This window comes from Danio rerio, chromosome 13 (assembly GCF_052040795.2).
Source record: "Danio rerio strain M-AB ecotype USA chromosome 13, GRCz13ab, whole genome shotgun sequence".
NCBI lineage: Eukaryota > Metazoa > Chordata > Actinopteri > Cypriniformes > Danionidae > Danio > Danio rerio.
In genome coordinates, this window is record NC_141033.1 from 25,921,661 (window position 1) to 25,941,722 (window position 20,062).

At 37.3% G+C, this 20,062-nt stretch overlaps 1 protein-coding gene across 4 annotated transcripts in view; it reads right to left on the minus strand.

The window, feature by feature from the left end:
• prim2 (DNA primase subunit 2) overlaps positions 1-20,062 on the minus strand; it is a 126,744-nt gene that overhangs the window by 12,501 nt on the left and 94,181 nt on the right. For 3 of the 4 annotated variants that reach the window (XM_087277776.1, XM_087277777.1, NM_214782.2), the window contains 2 exon segments: positions 13,927-14,053; positions 9,393-9,475 (listed from right to left, as the gene is read on the minus strand). In XM_087277776.1, coding sequence (XP_087133902.1) covers positions 9,393-9,475; positions 13,927-14,053 — 210 coding nt within the window. 4 annotated transcript variants of the gene reach the window in all.

The window sequence follows — 20,062 nt, forward strand, 5'->3', positions numbered from 1 at the left end:
TACAATTTGGAAGTTCAAAACACGATTCAAAAATACACAAATCCAATTTGGAAATGCAAAACACGATTAAAAAATACACAAATCCAATTTGGAAATGCAAAACACGATTAAAAAAAGTACACAAATCCAATTCGGAAGTACAAAACACAATTCAAAAATACACAAATCCAATTCTGAAGTACAAAACACAATTCAAAAATACACAAATCCAATTCAGAAGTTCAAAACAAGATTCATAAATATACGAATCCAATTCGGAAGTTCAAAACATGATTAAAAAATACACTAGTTCAATTCGGAAGTTCAAAACACGATTCAACATTACACAAATCCAATTCGGAAGTTCAAAACAAGATTCATAAATATACGAATCTAATTCGGATGTTCAAAACATGATTAAAAAATACACTAGTTCAATTTGGAAGTTCAACACACGATTCAAAAATACACAAATCCAATTCAGAAGTTCAAAACAAGATTCATAAATATACGAATCCAATTCGGAAGTTCAAAACATGATTCATAAATATACGAATCTAATTCGGATGTTCAAAACATGATTAAAAAATACACTAGTTCAATTCGGAAGTAGAAAACACGATTCAAAAATACACAAATCCAATTTGGAAGTTCAAAACATGATTAAAAAATACACTAGTTCAATTCGAAAGTTCAAAACACCATTCAAAAATACACAAATCCAATTCGGAAGTTCAAAACATGATTCATAAATACAAAAATTAAATTTAGAAGTTCAAAACATGATTCATAAATACACAAATCCAATTCGGAAGTTCAAAACATGATTAAAAAATACACTAGTTCAATTCGGAAGCTCAAAACACTTTAAAAAATACACAAATAAAATTCGTAAAATCAAAACACAATGTAAAAATACAAATCGAGGTGCAAAACACGATTCAAAAATACACAAATCTTATTTGGAAGTTCAAAAGACGATAAAAAAAAATACACAAATCTAATTCTGAAGTTCAAAACACTATTAAAAAATATACAAATCCAATTTTATAGTAAAAAAAAAAAGATTCCAATTAATTTGGCAAAAATAATTATGACTTTTATTTGGGAATTCACAAATGGTGCGTTGTATTAATGAATTGAGTTTTGAACTTACAAATTGGATTTTGAAAATGTGAATTGTGTAGTCTTTTTGAGACTGATCTGGCTATATATATATATATATTTTTTTTTGTTATTTAAGGATCTGATCCATCTAAACTTCTTCCTTAAGAATTCCTATACTGCTCTGATTGGTTAGAATGGACAGCCTGTTCTGACTGGCCTACCAGTTATAGAACACGTCAAAAACCAAACACAAACCATATCTGATTTTCAGCTGCACAGGCATCTTCCACTTTTGTACTTGTAAATGCAAAGTAAATATGGTTTCATAGCACAGAAGGTACTATACCATACATTTTAGTTACTAATTTGTAACTTTAAATCACAAACATGGTTCCTTTTGAAAAGCTATCACTCCAATGACAGCTTTTGTACTTTTATTTTTGAGGGTGCAGAAGAGATGCCATCAGCAGTTTGCAGAACAAAACAAAAGAATATAAAAGTTATATTCAGAGAAGTCGAGCAAAGTGACACAATTTTCATAGCAGTGTATGTACTGTTTATTACATGTGTAGGTAAAGAACACAAATGAATTCATATTTATGTTCAGTAACTGTAGTTGATGTCTAAAAAGAGTTCATGATCAACTCTCAATTGCCATCAAACTACAACATGATGGCTGGCAGCATTAGTGGCAGCTTTAATCACAGCCAAAAATGTCAAATCAATATCCAAGCAGTCTTTTGATGTGCACCAAAGAAGAATGACAGTGTTAACAATGCATTGTGCTATTTTTGTCGATGCTGCACATGCTTATGAGGTTTCAGGTAAGGGACAAAGGCAAACTAGCATCAAAGAAAGATGGAGAAGTGTATGGAATCTGCTTCTTTTTCACTGTCTTTTTTGCTCAGACCTCCCCTCAGGTGATGCTTTTAACACCATGTATTCCCCATGGTAAAGTGTGGCATTCCACTTCAGCTAACATCGGCAAGAGCAGAAATGCATAATACATGGATTTAAAGGTGAGAGCCAACACCATCCAACACCTAACTCGAAGCTCTGGAGAGACAAACACTGTGGAGGAGCAATGGTAAAACATACAGCAAGACTCCAGCTAGGGGTCCAGTTTATGTTGTGAAAAACAAGATAAATTTCACTGGTTTAACATATTGCCTGTGGATAACATAACTGAGACCAAATAACAACATGCACGGCACACTGACACAAAACTTATTTGGCTAGCAGCAAACTGTGGGGTTTTTCATAAACTATAAGTGTAGGTAGCTAAAGATACTCTACACATATTCAGCTACGTAATTCGTTTGACAATTTTTTTTTTATAATTTTATAAAAATAATAATAAAAATAATCTTTCAACAAAATGCTTATATCAAAAAAATTAATGTAAATAATAATCACTTTATTTAAGACTACAATCAGTAACCACAGATATTAATCTAGTTTTGACATTGCTCAATTTCTTTAGTCTTAAGGGTTTTTTGTTAATAATTTAAGACAATGTTACAGCTTTTCAAAGAGCCTGAAGGCACGCTATGAGCAGATTAAATGAGTCAACTGCACAAGCATGCAGCTTAATTTTAACGACCGACTAAACCCAGCAATATTGCTGTTAACAAAACAGGGGAACTTGTTTCACCACTTCCATGCAGTTTAGGAATAGTTGATGAATTGATGTGCTATAATCCAGCAGCTCTAATCTTCACTGCACTGCATGGGGCTGTGGTGTCATAAATTAGATGCGTCACCATCTAATTTATAAATAAAAAATTTGAAGGGGGTCTGCTAAAGTATTTAAAACCTACGGGTGAAAGGGTTATAATAACTTTGGCTCAGCATGTTTAGCTTTTCCCCACACCCAAAAGCACACTTTTTGAAACTCATTCTCAGCCAAATCCTCTCTAGTACTGTTGCGGGGTGATAGGCACATACTTGTGCTTGTCACATGCATGCTTTTCAGGGAGAATTGCCCAGTAAAGTATTTCTACTCTTGGTTACATAATCAAGAGCCAGACTCGGAAAGAAAGGGGAAAAATGTGAAACTAGATGACCTGAAGCTACGAATTTTGGAAAAGGAACTCAAAATTACATCCAAATCATTTTTTGAAATTTTGCCATGCTTGAGCATGAGAGTCCACCCCTTAACTTGGGTAAAAAAATCTGTTCGCATAGCATCAGGACACCCGTTTAAATAAGAAATTAAGACTAGATCCCAGGAGGGACTAGAAATAAATACAACTCTTTATATTATCATTGTTTAAGAAAGCATTTATTCCAAGTTTCTGGTTGGGTATTTGTTAGTTTGAATTATGACAAGACATACTAAATGTGTATACAACAATCACTTGCAGATGATAACTACTGTTTTCCATTATGCAAAGTATCGTATCCTTTCATTCTATTCTTTTCAAATGTAATGGGAAAAAGTAGGGTCGTGTAAGCGTTTCGATTTTTTTAAAATTTAAAAGTATATGGTAAAATATTTAAGAAATTTAACCAATCTTTAACGACCGTAGAATGAATAACTCATGTTTTAAAAATTCGCTCTTAAATTAAATGAAATTGGGAAATGTATTGTTTTCTCAGTGCACAGCGATGCAGATGCTGACAATTCGGTATTAGTTCAGTTATAGACCATAATTAGTTGTTATGTACTGACATCATTTATCTCATATGCGCTATGTCGCATTAGAATACTATGGCAAGGGAGGCGAGCGCGAGTAATTAAAATACAGAAACTTTGCACGTTTGACTGCGTGTGTTTGCTGGACAGTCATTTACTGACACGGAAGTTACAGGAGAAGCCCCTATTTCACTGCTGTGGAGAAAATGAAAGTAAACTCCATTTCTCTCTCTCAGTGTGGACCTTTGGAAGGATCCAAATAGGAGCGTGTCTTCAGAGCGAGTTTTCTCCACCGCGTCTATCGAGGATCAGCTGTGATCGCAACGCCCCTTCATCCACAGTGTTACTCATCGGTAAACAAAATGTAAGAGCCAATTGCGGCCATTTCTGTTGCGCGCATAACCAGTCATAGGCGTTTAACAACTCGTTCAATAATGCTCAAAAAGCAAGCGGCATAATATTAATTTATTTTAGGCTCATGTTGTTCAGTGCAAGTACTTCAGTTTTACTTAATACATTTAAAAAAAGTGTTTTTTTCTGAGCAGGTAAAATTAAAGGTGCAGTTCATATATATGTCTGCTTTTTATTAAAAGACAAAACTGTATTACATATATATAAAAATATACATTTTAATACAAGAATTTTTGCACTGTGAAGTAAAAAACTGCATTGTGTATGGAAAGCATTGTCAATGCACCGTCACTGAGATAGGGTTTAACAGAATGAATGGCATAATAATCCTAACCAAACCGAGCCATGAGACCAGTGTTGGTTCACAGCTCTACCCTTTTCTACAGCTTAAAGCTGAATCAGGCACAAAGTAATTTTATTCTGACTACATTATCATGCTAGTCGCTAAACAGTATTAATCTAACAGCAAACAAATAACTGCAGCATAAGACTACAGGTTTAAGTGACATTCAAGTATTAAGTGGCATAAAAAGCAACGAGTTTAAAATCGTAGCATGCACGCTATGCATGAACTCTCCATTTTCTCTACATGCGTCTTTCACTGTTTGAACTGTGAACCAAGCATGCAATCCTTTAATCTGCACTTCCAGAGGTAGGAGTCCCGCTGTGATGGTGAGCTCCGTGTTCTAACAGTAGTTCTCCCTCTAGACTGGAGTCTCGCCCTTTTGACTGTAATGTCACTTTGTCAATAGACAGGTTGACGTTCTGCATTTTAATCACCCGACTGCTCAGGCTTTTCACATTTTCTGAGCTTTTTAATTATCCAGCGCACTGGGTTGGCTCTGCGAGAGGAGCGAGGGCCACGTGCTGTGAGAGCTCCTGGGGTGAACATCAAGCTGTTGCTTCACACACCCACAGGTCTAAGACTCCGAACACTGAGAGTGTATAAGGACACTGCTTGGGGTCTCCAATGAAATTATGAATTTAATTGGATTGGAAATGTGCTACCCTTGGGCTGGCATGTCGGACTGCATTAGGCAGCCATCAGCCATTTCCCTCAACTGCACGATGGGTGGTAGTGGACGAGCATTGTGGAAGGAGAAAGATAGAAAGAAAAAAAAAATACACACCTAACCAGCTAGCGTTTTCAAATAGGTAAGAATGATTTTAGTTCACTTTGAAATGCTTTATTTTCTGGAATAAGAGCTGTTTTTTATTATCTGAAATGTGCTGCAAGGGATATTACAGTGACTAATATGATGTAATTAACATCAAGTGTGAACACATCTGGATTGATGTGACAGAGAGACTTGATTTTTCTCATACAGTATCACTTTTAGTTGTGCTTTAAATATATTTGTTTAAATTAGGGATGCTCCGGTCAGGATTTGTGCAACCGATACAGAGTACCGATACACTGTCATGGTGATCGGATGATGCCAAGTTCCGATTCTGACACTTCAAGCTTTATAATGCATAAAGCACAATTTCCCTCTAAGTATGATACTTAAAGGGAGATCTCTCTTTACATAAGAGTATAAATGAAGGATGTTGTATATAATCCCTTAAACACATCTCTTATAACCATTTAGATGTGAACATGTCATGACCAGAAGCTGCTTTACAGAACACAATAGATAGCACAGATTAAAAAAAAAAAAATTGGTAAGAAATTTTACTAACAATGCAATTAGGAAATGTTGCAAATGACGAAAAAATAATTAAACGTCTCAATCAAAAAAACAAAACGAAAGGTTTGGATTTGATGGATAAGTTAAAATGCACACCTATGCTACATTACATATGAAAAGGAAATAGTTATATAAACTACTGTTTATTGCAATAAGCAAATTACAAGTAGTTATATGTGTATCAAAGACATTAAAGACTGGATGACCAACAATTTTATTCTCTTAAACTCTGACAAAACAGAATCATTACGTATTGGGCCTAAATCTTGTACACAGCAGATCTCGCAACTCAATCTACAATTAGAGGGATACAAAGTTAGCTTTAGCTCTATTATAAGAGATCTGGGTGTCATATTAGACAGCAATCTAACTTTTGAAAACCATATATCCTATGTCACTAAAACTGCCTTCTTTCATCTGAGAAATATTGCTAAATTACGAAATATGCTATCCATCTCAGATGCAGAAAAGCTAGTCCATGCTTTTATGACTTTGAGGCTGGATTACTGTAATGCTCTATTTGCTGGCTGCCCAGCATCCTCTATTAACAAACTTCAATTAGTACAAAATGCAGCAGCCAGAGTTCTGACCAGGTCTAGAAAATATGATCATCTCACCCCAATTTTATCCTCCTTACACTGCCTGCCTGTTAAGTTTCGTATTGAATTTAAAATATTACTTCTCACCTATAAAGCTCTAAATAATCTAGCTCCTGTTTATCTAACCAACCTTCTGTCTCGCTACAATCCAACTCGCTCTTTAAGATCTCAAAACTCAGGGCTTCTGGTAGTACCTAGAATAGCAAAATCAAGTAAAGGAGGTCGAGCCTTCTCTTTCATCGCTCCTACACTCTGGAATAGCCTTCCTGATAACGTCCGAGGCTCAGACACACTCTCCCAGTTCAAAACTAGATTAAAGACCTATCTGTTTAGTAAAGCATACACTCAATGCATCACCTAGCGGGTTCCACACAGGCTTCTGCATCTTGCTTATATACACTATGAACAGCAGCTACGCTAAATATTCTCTTTATTCTCTTTAGGGGATACTCATCCCGAGGTCCTCAGATTATGCTGAGTCACTGATTGGATCCAAGACCAGCGACGAGATGATCCCAAGGTTTCCATATCCGGGACCAGGCCATATCCTGAGCTGCTGCTGCGCTGATGGTCATGGGGAGTGGAGAACATGAGTCTGATTCCAGCGACGCTCCAGGGACAGACGAGTCTTTGCTGAGGCCATCTTCCAGCCTTCACCGCGGTGACTGAAGCTCTGCACAAGACTTTTGGCCAGCGGAGAAATTAAAATGGTCGTGCCCAACTGAGTCTGGTTCTCTCAAGGTTTTTTTCTTCACTCCTATCAGGTGAAGTTTTTTTTCCCCTCTCCGCTGTCGCCACTGGCTCGCATGGTTCAGGATTGTTAGAGCTACGCATCGATGAATTCGCTCTTCAGTGTTTGAACTCTCAGTAATGATTTTAAATCACACTGAACTGAGCTAAACTGAACTGAACTGAACTTAAACACTAAAAACTGAACTACACTGTTCCAGCTACTATGACCAATTATGTGAAGCTGCTTTGAAACAATCTACATTGTAAAAGCGCTATACAAATAAAGCTGAATTTAATTGAATTGAATTATATGATTAAATATTAAATTTGATTTTAATAAAATTAATAAATTTTTTTCAGTCAGGTTTTAGTGTACTTGCAAAAATGTCAAAAACACAGAACCTTCGGTTGTTATATCGTTTGTTGTTATATTGTTGTTATATTGTAGAACCTTCGGTTGTTATATTGTTATAACGTCTTTTGGATAAGACATTAAACTCCTCACTCCACCAATAGCTAGTGTGTGGTGATCGCCCTGACACCATTGTCCTGTGGCTGCTGTCGCATCATCTAAGTTAATGCTGCACACTAGTAGTGGTGTGTAGAGACCCCCTCTCATGATTGTGAAACGCTGTGGGTGTACGGCCATATACAAAATTTTATCAACACCATGTTCAGCAACTATTATCAATAAATATAATTTTTATATTAATTTAATATAATATAATCATATTCAATTCTGTTTCAATAACCCTCCATAAAAATGGTATAATAATAAAACAATTTAAAGGGACCAACTGTAAAATGAAAATCATCTATTTTAGCCTGTTTGGTCAGAACTGTGTGCAGGTACAGTGTCTTCACAGTGGTATTGGAGTGATAGAAGCACAATAAATCTCTCCCATTTTGAAGCCGACTGCAACACGATGAAGGAGTGCGGTTTCCCTGCCCACTGAATTGATTGACAGATGTGAATGCTTCTAAATGTTCTGATTGGCTGGAGCAGACACCTCACGTAAACGCACTCTTTCCTGCAATTTTCCTTTTGCGTTCACAAAGAGCAGCATTTCAGCAAAAATAACCAGTAATGTTACAACTTTCTTTTTCTGGACAAATGGCAAAACAAATTAACTGGTATTTCCAAAAAGGGCCTGTTCACACATACAGACCTTTCCAGAAAATTACCGAAAAGTTCTGCTCGTGTGAATGGGGCTAATGTGTTCAAAGCAGATAATTAAAATATTCTGAAAGATATAATAAATAATATGATGGGTGTTTAGAGCTGAAGCTTTACAGACACATTGTGGAGACACATTGTGTAAAGACTTATGTAAAATCTTGAAAAAGGGATGAAATAGGTGCCCTTTAAACATTTCAATCATATTTGTATTGAACTATTTATATCTGCCTTCAGTCATATCAGCTAAACCCTAAGAAAAAAACTGTAGACAGTATGCAACATTTAACTTTGTGTGTGTGTGTGTGTGTGTGTGTGTGTGTGTGTGTGTGTGTGTGTGTGTGTGTGTGTGTGTGTGGGTATACATATATGTTCTTTTTAAAGAGCCTTTTAAAGTTAAAAACTTAACAGCCTTATTAAAACCAGCCTGTTAATTACATTAGCACGGAAGGATTATAACTTCATGAGAACATTACAGCAAGGCTGGTCCATCTCATTTCACTGCCTGGCCCATTACAGCTACTTTAATGTGTATGGGGGGAGAAAGTAAGCTGAAATGACTTTTAAGAGTACTTTAAAGAATGCATCAAATCACTGGATACAGCAAAGGTCAAAGTAATCAACACAGAGAGCTGAAGCTGTCATTACACTGGAGAATCCAGAGCGTTATTTCTTTTTGTCATTAATATTCCAGAAGTACAGCAGATTCATTAATATTCCAGAAGTACTGCAGGATGGTGCTTTCAGGGATGCCTTGTTAAAAATGAATCACACCATTTTTCTCGCATTATTATTATACAATCGTATCATTTTAATTGTCAAGCTAATGTCCTTTTAGCTCATTATTTGGTAGACATTGTTTGGTCTGTGGCTACGTAGAGGTGAATTGGTGCAAATCATTTTAATGGATGTGAAGCTAAACACGCACACACAAAAGCCCTTTACACTTTAACTGACACTTCGCTTAAAACAGACCCATCTTTACCCAGTGGCCACCTCTCAGTCTTTTCACATTGTGCTGAGTTTGCTCAAGTGTGTGTTTTAGTTGTTGGACAAACCTGATTGATCCCACCAGGAGCGATTTTATAAGACTGCAACTTCTGTTTCAACAGTTCAGGGTCGCTGTGGCGGAATGGACACCCTGTGAGAAAGATAGCAGAGAGGAGAAAATGGTCAAAAAAAGTCAAAATTATCAAAAATATGGATGCACTGAAATGAAGACTCTAGGCCACAACTGGACAGAAAAAATGCTTTGTAATAACGATTAATTTTTTCTATCAAATAACATAGTTTTGAAAGAATTTCAAATTTGACTTAACCACTTAGATTATATTGATTTAAAAAAATACATGGCAATAAATAAACACATTTTTATCAAGTGGAGAGGAGTTATTTTACAAGCCCTATTGCAAACAGCAGAGCCAAGTTCATTATACTACATAGTAATGTCCTTTCAGCTTGTTATTTATATGACATTTGCTTTTCTGGTGACCTTGTGTACTTTATGCAATGAAAAGTATACAGGTAAATGAACATAGTATCCACAAAGAGATATATTGTGCTATTTTACCTGTGACCAAAATGTGCTGCTCTAGTACTTTGCTTGACATGGCAGCAAACCTTTCCACATCCTCTGTGAGAGAAGTTTCACTCTGCACAGTTACTACAGCTGCAGGGAGAGTGAAACTAGCATGCTGAACACTATTGGGCAGTGTTGCACAGCATAACCTTTTTTTTTTTCCTAATCATTTTATGCCATTTTTTCTCATTTAGCCATTTTCGGGCCTACAATTTTCAGCAGCTGACAATTCAGTCCATATCTAATCCCAAATAGCCCAAACTAGAGTACAGTAAAAACATGACCCACATGTCTTTTTGTGCCTTTGCAGGCCACTACAGTAAGTGGGGGTGCTACTTGTGGAGTCAAAACAAAAGTGAGCAACTACACATAAGTGTCCTTTTACTTGTGGAAGCTGAACATTTTTGAATAATTGTAAAATTACACACAACTGCTTAAATGTTTGGGATCTTAAAATTGTAATGTTTTAATTTTAGAATTTTTAGAAAAGTTTAAAGACTGTTTGCTTGATCAAAAAGCATTACAGCATAGGATTACAATAATTTATATTTTAATATATCTTAAAGTGTAATTTATTATTGAATTTATGAATCAATTTTCCAGTCTTTACATCACTTGGTCTTTTAACAAGCATTCTACAGTAACATGCTGATTTGGTGCTCAAGAATGTTTTTTTTTATCAATGTTATCAATAGTTAAAGTACTTTAATTTGAAAAGTATAGTATTATAAATATTATATATAGTATTATATAGTAAGTAGAGTATTAAAATAGTACATTTAAAAAACAATTTTAACATTAAACATGTTATAAACATTTTAACTTGATTTGAATTTGGCAATTGATCCACTCAATACATTCTTGTAAACATTTATTCAGAAAACAAGTTAAAATACAAATAGATTTAAAGGTGTAGTAAGTAAAAGTTTGACAGCCAGTGGTCGATCTAGGTATTGCACTCAGGTTCAAAAGAGGCAAGCTCAGGTTGCCAGATTGACGACATCAACAAGACTGTGCCTGGCTATTAAGCCTAAAGGATGATATAGGCAGATTTAAAGGTGCTGTATGTAAGTTTGACATCCAGTGGTTGAACTAGGTATTGCAATCCTGGATCAAAATAAAAGCAAGCGCTGGTTGCCAGATTGAGGACAGGGGTTGATTTAAACCGTTTTCTGAACAAAAGCAATGGCACCCAATAGAAGGAATATTTCCCATATTAAAAGGAGGTTTTTGTCTAACCAACTTCTTGCTGCTGAACAACAGAAAACTGTCAATGATGCCCTCAGGTACACTTCTAGTTCACATCTATGTGCCTTATTCAGTGTTAAATGCTAGTAATGTGAACTTGAATGCCATTTTACATGACATATATTGCCATACTACTGAAAGCAGCAGCAAAAAGTTCACCTCAGATCTTAAAAATAAAATAAACCATTTGAAACTGAACGTGAGAGCTGTGACTTGTGAGCTGTAGCCAACAAATATCAGTGATTCAGCATCTACATTTAATAATGTTAAAAAGGTTTATTGTGTATTAATTAGGTTATAAACTGTACCCTTTCGTTGGAGTGCAGTGAGTGCAGTATTCTGTGCTTCTGAACGGCTATATTTAAAGTCATGTTTCATCTGGTGCAAACAGCTTAACTGCTTATCACAGCAGATTTCGTCACATTGCTTGTTGTTAGGACAGAGTTACAATGTAACCTGCTCACCTAATGTTTATGTTTGTAATATTTATGTTATTTGCTAAAAAATAACCACCTCATGAGGAACTCTGAATCTGCGTTTTAATTTGAAGTCTGCAACTGTTCACTAAAGGTCGCATTTCGGTCGCGGATGCACACTTCAAGAGCCTTCCTGACTGAATAAATGAAATACACTGTTTTCCACCAAAACAACCCGGGGTGCTGAAATATAATTTGCTAAACTGGCATTGGGTTAAATGACCAAAACAAAGACAGATCTTTTGGCATGTAATGCACATTTTTAAAGCAGAATATCTGACTTAAAGAGCCCATATTATGGGTTTTTGAAAATTCCCCTCCATGTAGTGTGTAACACAGCTCTAAGTGAAGTGAAGTATCCAGCTAAGGCTTAAATCTGTAAGAATACAGTGTTTAAAACGGTTTATTCATCTATAAAAGAGTCGACTCATAGTGCTTCAAACGAGTCGCCTTGATACCGATTCATTAGGTGTTTCGCCATGACGTACGAATGAAACCAAGTTATTCACGTGCACGCGCAAACCCGGGAGATTTCAAACCTGAGGCCCCGCCCTCTGACGCAGAAACCCAGACACACACACACACACACACACGCACACACACAAACATGCCGGTCGATTGAAGTCACACTGCAGATGGATATATTAAGTCTCTACCCAAAGATGAAACATCAGCATTATAACCAAGCAGTTGGAAAGTACTGGAAACTTCTGGAAGCTACATGCTACAAAGAATACTTCATCTGAGTTTGTTAAAGGAAGGATCAGTAAAGAGTAACTTAATGATGGACGTCAGGATGGGTTTCTTCCTACCTTTCTCAAGTGTAAGTACGTGCGGTTAAAGTTGTTGCCTCGTTTTGACTAGCTTGCAAATGTATTTAGTTGTGATTTGTTACTTGTAACCGAGTGTACTGTATCAGGTTAACTGGCTATATTCTCTTATCGCGTGCAAAGTCACGTTAAAAACGCGACGCGTGCTGCTTTGTGTATGGAGCTCCGTGGTAGAGTTCTGCATTCCCACGGCTGTCCCCGCGCCAGATTTCTGCGGCGCGGGAATAAATTTCCGAATAAATCGCGGGAGCGGTCGGTAACGGGTTTAATTTGGGACGGGAGCGGGCTGTCTAGCAATATCACGGATATTGCTATGCGAATGAGAAAGAGAGAGTCTGCTTGGTGCTTGTGTGTGTGTTATTGCGCACGCGCGCATATGAGAGAGAGAGCGAGCGAGCGAGAGCGAGCTTTGTGTGCTTGGTGCTGTGTGTGTGTTTATACAGACATCTTGGCTGTCTGGACTGTATAGCTGGGTGATTTTTGGTTGTGGTCTCCCCCGCTCTAGTGGGATCGGGCGCGGCGGGCAGAAAACGGAGCGGGTTCTCAGGCTAAAACCTGGCGGGTGCGGGCGGAAGCGGGAGCGTTGTCGTCCGGAGGTGTGTGTGTGTGTTTTTGTGTGTGTGTGTGGCAGCTAAAATCCACGCCTACACTATCGAGCGTGTATGAACTGTGATTACTTTTTATATTGCTGATTAGCTATTGGCCATTTCACTCTCTAACTGAAGGCAGTCGACCAATCGCGACAGACTATCATCGGTCCAATCAGCGCAGATTAGCTTCCCGCTAAGGAGGGGTTTGGGAACAAATGAATCACTGGACGATTCATACGGGAGTCACTGGGATATTTAGGTAAAAATAAATGCAGATTATAAGACCATGAAAGTGTTTTTTGACCTTGCATGTATATTAAACTGTTGTTGGAGACCCTTACAACCAAGATATGACCCTATTTCATGTATGATATGGGCTCTTTAAGCATTGTTTTTCAGATAAACATGTTCACTTAGCATGTTTCTTAAATATCTGCAAACACATTATGGAATTTTTATGCTTTAGAAAAGTCAAAAACTTACATACCGCACCTTTGAAGTGAAATAAGTGTTCCTAAAGCATGACATTTTTGTCTATTATTAAAACATACATTAAAGTAGAAGTGCTGTAAAGCCTTGCAACAGTATAGCAAATCTACACATAAGACAGCAATGTTCTTCAATCTTTGACACACTTACTCTCTCTTACCTTTAATGATGCTCTTTTCAAATGGATTTTGCCCATTACATGCATGGCGAAAAGCAGGTGTTATCAATTAGCCAGCCTGGACTTGGGAATTTTTTTAGAACTAATTTAAGACCACCTGCGTACTAAGCACTCTTTTAATTCTCTTCGCTACAGAACTAAATATGGGCCTCGGGGGAACGGATCGCATTGAAAACCAACAGTCTGACTCAGTATGACTCACCATGGTAGTCGCCTTGGCTGGGTGGGTTTGACAAAATCACCTTCATGCAACTGTAGGGGGTGTAGTCAGTGCGCTTGCCTTCCTTCCCAAACATGTGGCGGATGCTGTAGGCATATGCTTTATCAAACTGCAGAGCAAGACAAAGAAGAGAGAGAAAAAGTGATGGTGAGTTTAAGAAAGAGGACAGTAAAGCGTGCAAGAACAGGGGTAGGAATGGTGGGGAGGTTGTGGGTGAAACGAAGACATTGTCGTACATCAAGTGGGTTGTGGCAGGGCGTTTTCCGCTATGAAATATAGAGCTATTAGCAGGGACCTGCTGTAGCGGTGTCGCCAAACCGCAGACAGCTGTGACTGGATTATGGATAATGTGGCTGCTCTCTGTCTCTCTCCCCTCCCCCGTCTCGGTTTCACTCTCCACACACAAATCTCATGTCTCTGAGGCATCAGCATCAAACCAAATTAAAAAAAATTAACACATGAGAGCTGCAACCCCAAGGAAAATAAAAACAGTCTGAACACTCAAACTGTATGCAAATATGTGAAATGCACATTTTTGCATTAAGACCTAGATCTAAATATACAATTTTATTGTTAAAAATAAGAATTTACAGAAGGGATTCATTTTAACACACACTAAACAAAACTACATATGGTGCGATGCGGATTTTTGCAGGTGATAAAGAGTACCAATTTCTTGTCAAAGAAATCAGCCCATTTCAAGTACAGATTTCTTATCAAGGTGATCAGCCAATAGAGTACAGATTCTGATACTTTAAGCTTTATATAACTGTGCCATTGCATACAAGATACAAGATGAGGCGAATGTTTCACTCGCGTCATAAAAGCTAAAAACAATGGATGCATGAGTCGCACCGCAACTGTAGACAACTAGACATCTTTTTGCTGCTGTGAAAACTCAGCAATTACCCATACGTTCAAGGTTTAGAAAGTACCATTCGAAATTCGATTATTGGTTGATATTCATCATTGACTGATTGATTGGAGCATCCATAAATAAGACATCACTTACAGATCATGCAGATTAAAATGGAAATATATTTAAATGTAGTACAAGATTTTAGAGAAATGCTCTTCTCTAGCAGTTAACTAACAGGTTGTAGACACTGAATGACTTGCCTGTGGTAAATGCAACACTATGTGAAATGTTTACAAGCTGATTTGAAGCATTTGTGCAGTTTAAACACTGATGAATAAATTTCATTACATGACTTAATCATGTTCATCTACTGCCATTGACTTTTTTTCTTTACGTAAAAGCAGGCACAGCCATCTGCTTGTTAAGTCGTGCCGTATCTGTGACTTATGGAATACTGTTTCAGGGTCCAAGCCGCTACTCATTTGAATTGAGAAAATATTCATTTCTAACCACTTTTTAGTTATATCACACATTAAAGTGAATTTTATATAAAATCATTGTGTACAGCACAGGTGTCAATTCCAGTTCCTGAAGGGCCGCAGCTCTGCACAGTTTAGTTCCAACCCTGCTCCAACACACTTACCTGTAGGTCTCAAAAAAGCCTGAAAGACCTAATTAGTTTGATCAGGTGTGTATAATTAGGGTTGAAACTAAACTGTGCAGAGCTGCGGCCCTCCAGGAACTGGAATTGACACCCTTGGTGTACAGGCTGCACGGTTGCTGGTTCAAGCCTCGGCCGGGTCAGTTAGCTATTCTGTGTGGAGTTTGCATGATCTCCCTGTATTCGCGTGGGTTTCCTCCGAGTGCTCCAGTTTCCCCCACAGTCCAAAGACATGCGCAATTGGTGAATTGGGTATGCTAAAATTGTATACGTGTAAATGAGTGTGGATGGATGTCTCCCAGTGATGGGTTGAAGCTGAAAGGGCATCCCCTGTGTAAAACATATGCTGGATAACCCCAGATTAATAAAGGAACTAAGCCGAAAAGAAAATAAATGAATGAATGAATGAATGAATGAATGAATGAATCATAGTGTACACAACTTTCTGGCCATCTGAAATTAATCTTGGACATCAATATTGTGATAGCAATTTTCGAAAGTAATATATCGCTTTGCAAAAATTTATTATTACCATTTGTTGAGTCTCCCCATACAGTTTGATATAGCGCTTAGACCTGAAAGCTGCTTCACGTCACGTCACACACGTTAACAAGCAGATTGGAATCTTTTTGGCATGATTTCCTATCTCATTCACTTCCATTGACTTTTAGACATTGAAAACAGCTCATTATGCTGCTTGATATTGCAAACTGATATTTTCTTCTAATATTATTACATTTGTAATGTCATGAACAAACTTGTTTGCAGAGCAAGTAGTTTGACCGTTTTCTGACTCCATCTCCCATTTGCAACAGAATAAGGTTAAAAAAAAAAAAGTGGTATAGATGAATAATTCCTCCACAGCCATTTGGCCTGACAATTATATAGCAATGTCTTGCTACAACAGAAAGCATCAAAACAACACAATGTTTGAATGTTGTGATAAAATAGACTAGGGGTGCAAGATCAGACATTATACAATGCCGTTTCAGTTGATGAATAATTATTCACTTGACATTATTAAATAAAACTGTAGAACATAAGATGCATGTAATCCACAAGTGATCATCTTGAGTGTCAACGAAAATCATCTGTCCATCTGTGCAGAATCAGATGATCAATGTCCAAAAATGCTCTTATTTAAATGATGACCAATAAATCAAACTTGATTTTCGAAATTTAAACGTGCTTTTGAAACCCAAATATTGAAAGCGATTTTTTGTTTGCACATGGCCTGGGTATGACATGAAAAGATAAATAAATAAAAATACATGAGCGTCATCTCACAGTGGTTATTATCATACAAATTAAAAGTGACGTGAATTTTCCTTCGAGCATTATGGCTCTTATTTGTGCTTTGCGCAGCTGTTTTTCTGTCCGAGAGCCGCTGCGTACATCACCATCCACCTTGAGAAATATGGCGTATGCTTAGGAAACCATTACACCGTTTGCATTTGATGAGGGTCAGTGCATTCAATCTCAGGCTTGAACTCAATACACCAATCATGTACACTCTGATAACTATCCAAAAGGGTAACCTAGCCTCCTGAGCTGGTTATGCCTCAGATTAGAGAGGAAAAAAGGAAGATGAGGGGGGAGAATAAGGAGAAGAAGTAATAATTATCTTCAGCACTCAGATGCCATTAATACCGTAATAAAACCTGTGAACTTGTCAAGGTGACTACCCACAAGACTCCAATTAAACAGGTCATAAAATCAACTTACTCAATCACAAAGTAATGACACGAAGGGTCTATAGATTCAGACAGCCCCTCCAGTTTTAATATCATATATCTTTATGCCACAACTATTCTTGTGATCTACTCTGTTCATTTTTAGCCTGGGAATTTTGCCCTGGCTGACTGAGATTTCCATCCAGGTTTACATTTCAATCTCTCTACAGCCTGAGCCATGCTTGATCTGCTTTGAATGCGAGCCCCAAATCTAATCTGCTTTTATGGAGCGGAAATAGTAATAGCAAATGACCTATTCATATCTTTTGCACTTTTAAAAAAACATACGTGAGTCGCAGTTGGAAATCCGCTTTGCTTGCATAATGTGACATTTCTGAGTTAAATAGGATATTCAACTTGAAAAAAATGCAAAAAGAGACTTGATTTTATCTGTAGGGAAGAGATTTGGATGGTTGGAAAAGTGTCTGTTACACTATCAGAAATAAGAAAAAAAAATTAAAATCTGTCATTTGGACAGTGATCTTAAACAAAATACTGTAATGGTATTAGTTTCCTCATATAGGTGAAAAACAGTACCTTAAGTAGAAATATGTACCCATTAAAATGTTATTGAGATGAATATCTACAGATTGTTTTCAGTAACAATCTTGATTTCTCAATTAGTGAGGTTGGAGTGAACTATGGAGTCAACATTGCCTCATGAACACGGAATCATGCAAAAGTAAAGATCAGAATTTTTGTTGAATACATTTAGCTTTTTAAAATAGGGATTTGGAAGTTTTTAAAAAGAGACTTGTTGGGTTTATATCACTCCAAAATGACAGTGGACAAACTATGCCTACACCAATTTCTGTCCAAACAGCTTACAAAAGTAGTTTTTCATCATAGGTACCCTGTAAAGGTTTAAGACACCCTGGAGCACTTTTTTTCCTTTTTTTTTTTGAAAATTTTTACAGATTTGTGTGTGTTGAGTATCAGTTAAAACAACATTGGCACCTGTCAGCTATAATTGTGGGGAAAACTGGAAAACTTTTAGCTTTTATCAGCTAATTTCATCTTCCGGGTTTAAAATAATTTTTGGGATGGGATCAAAATCGGTAATGTAGCGCAAATTTGCTAGTGGAGTGATGATGCATCAGTTTCTCATTATTATTCATAGAGGAGTTTTCTTATCCTATGAGAAGACCCTGTTTCTTAATTATTCATTAGAGCATGTGCTTTCCGAAGGCAAGGCAAACCTGCCATGCTGTGAGACCCAATGACTGGACGAGACCACGGCACGGGTATGTGTTTGTTTCCATGATCCACGGGGTTTGTTGCATGTTTTCCCCTGTGATGCTGTCAAGGCCAATACAGCAAAGCTATTAAAATCCTCCAGACGGCAGGGCAATTGATTGGAATAGACAGGGCAAGAGACCTGCTGCACAGCAATCCACTGTGTTTTCATTCAGACCCGAGGATTAAGTGGTTGTGTGTATATGAGATTACGGATAACTAATGTAGCAGGGCATTACTTTACTTACTGATTTTTTTTTTTTTTGCATTTAAAAGGTGCAGTAGGTGATCTGCTAAATAGCTAACCAGTTAGCATATTATCTTTGGACGGCAGGGGGGGGGACTGTGTTTCAAAGCCACGCCTTCTGAAATCACAAGCGCGCACTTCAGCTCAATAAAGCAGACTAGGCGTAATAGGGCTATTGATTTATGTTTGTTGTTAAACTAAATAAAAATATATATTATTGATGCTGTAAAAGGCCCTTATGAAACTGAAAATAGTAACATCAATCTTTCATCGGGAGATTTCAGTGGCTGAACAACACTTCTGTGCATATAACCCATTCGCAACAACAAAATCAAAATCAGCTTTGCCTGATTAAAAGAGTTTTAAAAAGGTAATGACATTACCTGTCTAACAGAAATACTTCAGCCATGGTGTCATCATGCCTACAGCGTGCAAAAGTAACTCATTCAGGATTGATCGATTCAAGATTTGAAAAGTTTCAATTCAGCATTGGATTTTACCACGACTGTGACTGTCTCGTGTGCACATGGCGTTATGCAGGAGTGCATGCGCTAATGGCAGATATGAGTGAACAGAGATGCGCAGAAGCACAAATCAACATTTGCTGACAGACAGTTTGGGCTACTTATCGGAATTATGGAAGATGCCGGCCCGACAATATTTAACTTGATAAACATTTATTAGTCTTCTGCCTTACCCAAAATATAAAAATACATTTAGATCATTTACTTTAATCGTTACTATTGGAATGTGAAAGGACTTTTAACCAGCACAACAAGAAATGTTTCTGATGACAATCACCTACTGCACCTTTAACTTTGTAAACTATAAAATCATGGGTCTCCTCATGGTTAGTGTCTCATTTTGTGAGCCACACTGACAACAGTTGTTCGCTCCCCTCTTTCTCCCCTGCTCTGCCGGCCATGCCCACTCCCTCCCTCTCCTCGCAGTGATCCACGCCCATGTTGAAGCTTTTTTTTTTTAAATATTCTGAGTTGGACTTGAACCAAGAGGGAGGTTTCATGGGCCTTCATAGCTCCTAACCATAATATGGATGAGAATGACACGATTAACATTCTCATTTTGTTGTCCAAAAAAGAAAGGGAATGTGGCATTAGAGCAAAACCAGAAAGAGTATTTTTTTGGGTGAACTAATTTAAACCAACTCTTCTTAGGGAATAATTAAAGCAGCCGTAGTGGCAAACTGTTGTACCTGTAAAACCTATTTTTAATATATACTTTAATAAGAGTACGTGCATAGGATGGGAGTAAATGGGACTTTAACACACACACAAACAAACAAACACAGCCAAATAGCGCTTTTACTACTACTAAGTTAATGTATTAAAACTGCCTACACTACCTGAGCAATGTCAGTGCAA